Source organism: Plutella xylostella, chromosome 30 (genome assembly GCF_932276165.1).
Source record: "Plutella xylostella chromosome 30, ilPluXylo3.1, whole genome shotgun sequence".
Lineage (NCBI taxonomy): Eukaryota > Metazoa > Arthropoda > Insecta > Lepidoptera > Plutellidae > Plutella > Plutella xylostella.
In genome coordinates, this window is record NC_064010.1 from 2,744,905 (window position 1) to 2,753,135 (window position 8,231).

At 40.7% G+C, this 8,231-nt stretch overlaps 1 protein-coding gene across 3 annotated transcripts in view; it reads left to right on the forward strand.

Moving 5' to 3' along the window:
• Positions 1-7,714, forward strand: part of LOC105381493 (putative fatty acyl-CoA reductase CG5065) — a 32,405-nt gene extending 24,691 nt beyond the window's left edge. For all 3 annotated transcript variants that reach the window (XM_048632151.1, XM_048632152.1, XM_048632153.1), the window contains exons 5-12: positions 2-127; positions 494-647; positions 1,073-1,174; positions 1,767-1,959; positions 2,501-2,607; positions 3,089-3,221; positions 4,313-4,570; positions 4,853-7,714. In XM_048632151.1, coding sequence (XP_048488108.1) covers positions 2-127; positions 494-647; positions 1,073-1,174; positions 1,767-1,959; positions 2,501-2,607; positions 3,089-3,221; positions 4,313-4,570; positions 4,853-5,000 — 1,221 coding nt within the window. In that variant the 3' untranslated portion in view covers positions 5,001-7,714. The remainder of the gene's footprint in view (position 1; positions 128-493; positions 648-1,072; positions 1,175-1,766; positions 1,960-2,500; positions 2,608-3,088; positions 3,222-4,312; positions 4,571-4,852) is intronic.
• Positions 7,715-8,231: the final 517 nt, after the last annotated feature.

Sequence of the window (8,231 nt, forward strand, 5' to 3'; positions counted from 1 at the left end):
GGTATCTGTGGTGTTCCACTCAGCAGCCACGGTCAAATTCGACGAGAAACTCAAGCTGTCGGTCACCATCAACATGCTGGGCACGCAGCAGCTCGTGCAGCTGTGCCACCGGATGCTGGGGCTCGAGGTCAGTTCCTTTATTTCTTTGTGATCCTGGTACTTTATTCAGGTGTTTGTGTTATCGTGCCAAAGAATGATGGAGTTAGTTCCTTTGTCAATCTGCAGTCCTAGTACTCTTTTCTGGAATCAAGTCCAACTTTACTGCTGTGTCTAACCTTACTACATCTACTCAAAATTATGCTGTTGGATCATCGGATGACGAGGCTCCTTCATTTCTGTGAGCGCTTTGTCAGTAACTGGAGGCTATACATGTCTAAGCTATACATACAGGGTTGCCGCTGGAGGCTGAACCAAAAGCTACCCCTTTTGGTTTAGCCAGCACGCGCTGACTTTAGCAAACCCATGGATTAAACCGTTTCCCCTTACCCCCCAGGCGTTAGTCCACGTGTCCACAGCCTACTGCAACTGCGAGCGCGAGCGAGTCGAGGAGCAGGTGTACGCGCCGCCCGCGCCGCCCGAGCACGTGGTCACGCTCGTGCAGACGTTGCCCGATGAACTGGTGGACCGGATCACGCCGGATTTAGTCGGTGAGTGGACGTTTTTGGTGTTTTAGGGTTCCGTATCGCAAAGGGTTTAAGTCAAATCCTGATTGCGTCACTTGGTCGCCTGTCTCTCTGCCTGTTAGGACTCTTTTAGATGTGGATGCATGGAAAGAGCCTCTTAAAATGACGTATCAAGTATACCTACGTTATATTATTAAGTCCTACGCACCCTGAATGGCGCGACATTCGCTAATATGACTGACTTCTTTCACCATGGTGTCAAACCAAATACTAATAGCTCTTCTGATAAGGAGAAGAATGCTAATACAAATCTTTCTGCCAAGATCTCTGTGATCTCTCTGTTTGATTTCAAATCATCCATAAGGATAAGGATTGCTATGTTAGAGGCAAGATATTTTCCCAATGCTCTTGGCTGTAAATTCTAATTGATGATGTTTTGTATTTTTCAGGAGACCGGCCCAACACGTATACATTCACGAAAGCGCTGGCGGAGGACATGTTGATACGGGAGTGCGGGAACCTTCCTGTCGCCATTGTTAGACCTTCAATCGGTAAGTTTCCTCATTATTTTATAGTCTGGCTAATCCAGAATAGTTAAATGATTTGTATTCAATCCATTGCATTAAACTAAATTGCGTAAAGCTGCTTAAAATAGTCTCGTCAAGACCATCATCATCTTTGTATTTTTTATAAGTTTTCCTCAATCACCAACTTAACATTTCTGGATTTGACCACTATTTTTCTTCTAGAGTGTGTCGCAAAAAGGGTAAGTATGCTAAGCCGAAAGGGGGTGACTTTAAATAACTTTTGTTCTACGAGTTTTGAAAATTCACGAAAAAAATATTTCCTTTTCCATAGACTTTGTTGGTCACGTGACTTTTTACTATGAAGAACAACAATTTTTTCCCCGAATTTCCAAAACTCGTAGAATATAAGTTGTTCAGAATGACCCCTTTGGTCACCCCCTTCCGGCTTAGTATACCCTTTTTGCAACAGCCTGTATAAACCAAGCAGGTCTGAAGAACATTACCTACATTGCAACAACCGAATGTTAAGATATTTCATGAAGCTTCAAAAAACTTTTGTAGACATCCCAATAGCCTTTAAAAAATCCTCTAAAGTGTTATCTCCATCCCCTTCTAGTGCTCTCCTCTCTCCGGGAGCCCGTCAAGGGCTGGGTGGACAACTGGAACGGCCCCAACGGCATCATCGCGGCCGTGGGCAAGGGCATCTTCCGCAGCATGCTCGGCAGCGGCTGCATGGTCGCCGACCTGGTGCCGGTGGACACCGTCATCAACCTGATGATTGTTTGCGCGTGGCGGACGCATTGTAGGAGGTAAATTGCCTACATAATCAACAGTCAGTGTCCACTGCTGGGTATAGGTGATAAGGAGTGCCACAACACTGTATGCCCAGATTTTAACATCCAGCCACCACCGCCACTATCTGTCTTAAAATTCAGTTTGCCGGAGGGCCTTAACCTTAACTGAAGTCTTCTTCGACTGCTGGGTATAAGGGAGGCTCTCTTAAGGTGCTACAACACTCTGTCCTTGGTCTTCCTTATCCAGCTACTACAGGCACCAGAGTAAAATCGCTATCTACTTGATGGTTTTGCTCCGCAAGCCGTAAATGATGCATCCCATATCAATTCACTTTCACTGAAGTTATAAGCCCCGTGAGTTGCTATTGCGCAATCAATGCAAAGTGACATTGCAATATTGACGTGACGTAATGATGACGTCATATGAAAGTGAAAATTATCTTCGCCTTTTTATGTTGTGTCAGCAGTAGAAAAAATGAATGGCCAGGCTTTTGGTTTTAACATAATTACTTTTGATTGATAATGTCTTTAACCTGTTTCTGCTAAACATTTCCAGAGGTGACGGCGTGGTGGTGTACAACTGCTGCACCGGCCAGCAGAACCCCATCACGTGGCAGCGCTTCGTTTCCACCAGCTTCAAGTACATGCGGAAACATCCCTTCAGTGAGTGTTTGTTTTTTTTGCTACCTCGATGATATTTTGTTCTTGGTCGATGTTTATTTGTACCTAGAGATACTTACCTACACAGTATAAGTATCACGCAATTTTAGGCTGTAGCTCGTCGTAATGTGCGATAAAATTGAAGCGGGTTTTTACTTGTTTTACTTACCGATCGAGAGTTTCTTAGCGAGATGTTATCATCAAAAACGATACAGCTTCAAATACCCTTAAACTTGACAGTTGAATGGAACCATCCTTCATGGTACTTAAAATAATTCTCCGTTTTCCTGAGTATACGAAAAGGCTACTTTTATTCTGGAATTTTCACTAAGAACACTTTGGTAAAGTGAAATACGAAGGCAAAAGCAAATTTTCACTCCACAACCACAAGCATTGGTTTCTTCCTATCTTTTGTTTATAATCCATCATTTGTGTGTTTTTTCATGGTTTATCTTCTCACGATCCCCCCTACACCTCATTCCAGACGAGGTGCTCTGGTACCCGGGCGGCGACATCAACAACAACCGGCTCAAACACTCGGTGATGGCGACGCTGCAGCACCGCGTGCCGGCGCACCTCGCCGACCTGGTCGCCAGGGCTACCGGGAGCAAGCCCATGTGAGTTGTGTATTGAACGTCTCAGTTATGTATTGGATTTCTCAGTTGTGGATTGGACATCTCAGTTGTGTATTGGACGTCTCAGTTGTGGATTAAACGTCTCAGTTAAGTATTAGATGACTCAGTTGTGGATCAGACGTCTCAATTGTGGATTAGACGTCTTAGTTGTGTATTTGACGCCTGAGTTGTAGATTACACGTCCGACATGAACAACAACCGGCTCAAGCACTCGGTGATGGCGACGCTGCAGCACCGCGGGCCGGCGCACCTCGCCGACCTGCTGGCGCGGGCCACCGGGAGCAAGCCCATGTGAGTTGTGTATTGAACGTCTCAGTTATGTATTGGATTTCTCAGTTGTGGATTGGACGTCTCAGTTGTGTATTGGACGTATCAGTTGTGGATTGAATGTCTCAGTTGTGGATTAGACGTCTCAGTTGTGTATAAGATGCCTCAGTTGTGTATAAGATGTCTCAGTTGTGGATTCGACGTTTGAGTTGTGGATTACACGTCTGACATCAACAACAACCGGCTCAAGCACTCGGTGATGGCGACGCTGCAGCACCAGCCTCTTAGACACCAGACTCACCTTTGAAACGTCTGAGTTGTACTAAGACCTGTTATTCTTCTTATACTCCGCTAAGCCAGATATTCCGTAAGGTTTCATACTGCCAATCCACCGCACAACATCAGACCGTTAATTCAATTCTGCAAGGGCCACCGGGAGCAAGCCCATGTGAGTTGTGGATTACATGTATGTGTTGTGTATTGGACGTCTCAGTTGTGTATTAGACGTCTCAGTTGTGGATTAGTGGCCTCAGTTATGGATTAGACGTCTGAGTTATCAAAAAGACGCCTAGTTAGTGTCTTTCAAATATCTGAATAGCCACTTAGACAACAGAGTCACCTTTGAAACGTCTGGTTTGTCTTTGTAAACACCTAATTTGGCACATAATGTCTCTTAAACATTACCAAGAGTGTTATGTTTCTTATATTCTGCTATGCCAGATATTCCGCAAGGTTTCATATTGCCCATCCACCGCACAGCATCAGACCGTCCATTATCCAATTTTTTTTCCCCATCTCCTCCGCAGGATGGTCCGAGTACAGAACAAGCTAGAGAAGGCGGCGGCATGCCTCGAGTACTTCACGACGCGCCAGTGGGCGTTCGCAGACGACAACGTGCAAGCCCTATGCGCGGCTCTATCTCACGAGGACCGCGGCACTTTCGACTTCGACGTGCGCAATATTGATTGGGACGCGTACATCGAGTCCTATGTCCTCGGCATCCGGAGGTTCCTGTTCAAGGAGAGCCCGGAGACGCTGCCCAAGTCCAGAAAGAGGATGAGCAGGTGAGTTATTGTTGGTTTTGTTTTGTGGAATGGGATGGGTCATGCTGTTGGATGAGAATAGAGGGGGATGAACTATGTACCTTGATCTGTTTCTAGCTCTCACGTTATACCGAAACGTTTGATTGGCATCGAGTCCGTTTTTGCAATGATTGAACCCTTAGCAACTACCGTATTACCATTACACAAGTAATCAACAATCCTCAAGCAGCATTGCTTATCTGTCAAACATCTGTCAGATCTCACTCACTCTCACTTTTAAAACTTTTCCATCTCCCTGTACAGGTTACACATAGTGCACATACTGTCGCAAGTGGCCGCCTGTTTGTTCCTGTGGAGATTTCTGTTCTCCCGGTCCGCGACTCTGCGCAACCTGTGGCGAAGGATGTTGGACTTCCTAACACGAGCTGCCAGGCTCATCGCCATCGCCTGATGTCACGATCCGATTTTAAAAACTAAAAGCGGGTCTCGTTGACAGCGCCCCCCATAGCCAATAGGAACGCTTGGATCCACGCCACCATTTTGACGTTTCATTTCCCGCTAAACAAAATGGCCGACGCAAAATGGCGCGCGCTCGAGAAGTCGGCGTGATTATTGACAGCAAATGAGAGATTTAAGATTTAACACAGCTGCTTCACATTTTAGGAATGGCATTAGAAACGTGGCTGATGACTTTTAGGGATACTTTTTCTTCGATAGCTTGTAAGGGGCTGATTATAATTGCTTCCTTGAAATGTTGCAGCGAAATATAAAACGTTGGGTGTTGACTTGATTAGTGCACAGTAGAAATTGGTCGCCGTTGACGTTGCATCTAAAGTTTTATATCTCGCGGTAGCATCTCGTTTGATACTTCTAAGCGCTAGGCAATTGTTAAGAGTTTTTTGTTATCACAATTTATTATCTACGTAATTCCAAAGGTTCTCAATGTAATCGCATTTTGATGAAATATTTAACCCGAGGCATGTTTTTGTCTTTACATCGGACGCTTACTATTTTGTGAATCATTATTGGGGACTGTTGAGGAATAAGTTTAAAATCCATCGCATCTTTCCGCAATTGAAAGTTTGTCCGTCCGTTATGTCCCCAATGTAGTTTTGCAAAATAATAAGTAGGCATAATGCTGTTATTCACAAGTCACCAAGTGTACAAAATATCTTCATTATATATTTCACTACTACTACCTACCTAGGTACCATCAATAACGAATGACGAATATAATCAGGTACTTACCGAAGTACCTAGCTATTTGAATACGACATTTAAATAACAAATTGGTTGTTTTAAAACAATAATCGTGTTATTTGTAACACTATATTATAGGTACAAATTGTTACAAAATCTATATAACTACCTAGTGCTAAATCTAAATAAATTCAAATCATTATCCCTATCCCATTAGGTTAATTTTGAGAATCATTATTAACCTATGATTCATTATTCCCTTCTCTAAATCGTTTGATTGTTAAGTTGGCAAAAAATAGGTATATAGGTACCTACTTTCGTTTTTTTTAAATTAACTAAATACACATAACAGTATATAAAATTATCCTGTGAAGCTCAATTGTTTTTGGGATACATTCGTTAATTTCGTTTTGAACTAGTCAACAATAATATTCCAAATCATCTACACTATTTAAGCAAGCAATGTAAACAAATACAGAAGTAACTAAACCCCTACGTAATAATAATGATTAAACAGATGTACCTTCCTATACAACCGAAGTTGTTAAAGTTATTAGTAAATTATAAAAGTAATATAAATTTATATTAACGATAAAATATTGATTATTAGGATGTCGAATTGTGCTGTTCAGTAGAACGAAGAGCGTAGAATACGTAAAGTGAATTGATGGAGCATTATGATTTGAAATCGTTTTTAGAAAGAACCTCGATGACCAATTTAAAAAAAGTAAGTAGTATGAGAAAATAATTCGGGATACTGGAAGGCCCCAAACTATGTCTTGATTGTGTGTTGTTACGTTTTGCACGTCCAGTAAAGTTGTCTTTTTGAACGATTTGCTTCTGTCAAAACTAATCTAACTACCTATATAGGTATTTGTTTAATATCTAACGCATTTAAACTTAAATCTCTATCGACCTACTTGTAGAAGATTATATATTTTTTACAAGTTAATTAACCACTGTTTAAATTTGAAAGTTCCGCGAGGGATTAATACGTTTGGCCGAACCGAAAGTCTGGACATCGAAAATACAAAAGACTTTTACTGGACGTGGAATGTAACGATAAAGTAATGCACTATAATAATATTGGTCTACCTCAAAATAATAAATGAATTATAATTAATTTATAAAACAGACAAATGTCTTATGAGAGGTCTTACTATAATTACACATGTTTGAACAAGCTCAATATATTGATCAAATTCTTCCTTAGATCTTGTCTTCATAGTGTTTCGAACTAATGTTAAGCTAATAATCTGTGCTTTCCTTATTTACTCATTACATTGTAAACTTTCAAAAACTCTATAGATTTAATAAGTTTATTAACGCGTGTATCGCAGTTCCTAGGAGGTCATTATCAGCCAAAACTTTAACATGCCCAGTACAATCATATTATGAAAGAAGTTCAGATCAACAAATTGCTCTGTAAAAAGCGACACCATCTCAAAGATTGTGAATTAATTAAAAATGATGGGAGCAATGTTGAAATTTTTCAGTTACACGTGTGTACGTAGGTACTTACTAGAACAAAACATTACTTTCCATCGATTATTGTTACAACATAATGATATACTTAATTTCTATGCTAAGATCATCACTAAAAACTACCAGTATATTTATGTAAGTACACCATCCTTGTTTGAGAGAGGTTATCCTCAGTCAGGTGACGCTTTTGGCTGATGATGGCTGCTATTTTATAGACGGCTTCTTTCATAAATATTTGATTTAAATCAAAAGCTCAGCAACCGTAACAAAAATCACGAAGCTGATTTTTGAAAAGTGTTTTTAATGTTGAAAGTTGTCATATCATTGTATTTAGGATATAATTTTAATGAGTCACAAATCGGTAGAGTTTTTGTTAGTACCTACAAGACGTATCTATATTAGTCCTAGACGAGAAGATTACTAAAGTGAAACCAAAGAAGAATTAATATTGTAAAGCTACCGAAACCCTGCATCCTGCATTTCAATTTTCAGGGTTCATGGTTGATATTTAATTTTATTTTTTATTTTTTGACATCTAATCCAAACTGATAGAAGTAACTACTTAGTTTCTTCTCGATTCTAGAACTTTCTATAGTAATTTTCTATTGTATTTACGGAAAGTCGATAAGAACTTAGTAGTGTGGGCTTAGACGTTTTAGGTGATAAAACCTAACTAGGAATTATAGTTAATTAATCATGAATCAAAGGGTTCCGATTTTGCGATGGCTAGACATGGGGTGTTCGATGTATTCGATCGAAAATTAAGTCGACTGTGTAAACTGACGTACAAAATTTATGACTAGGTACTTACGGTATTATAGTCTAATACGAAAAATATATCGGTCCATCTCCTAGTTTCAGTTACTCAAATCGTTCTGAAGTTTCAGCTATTCTATCCTACACTTACCTTGATGTTGCATCACAGGAACGCCTATTAAGAGGCTTTCATTAGCCACCACCGGCTTTAAAGCCATCGCTACTGTGCCGAATTTTATAA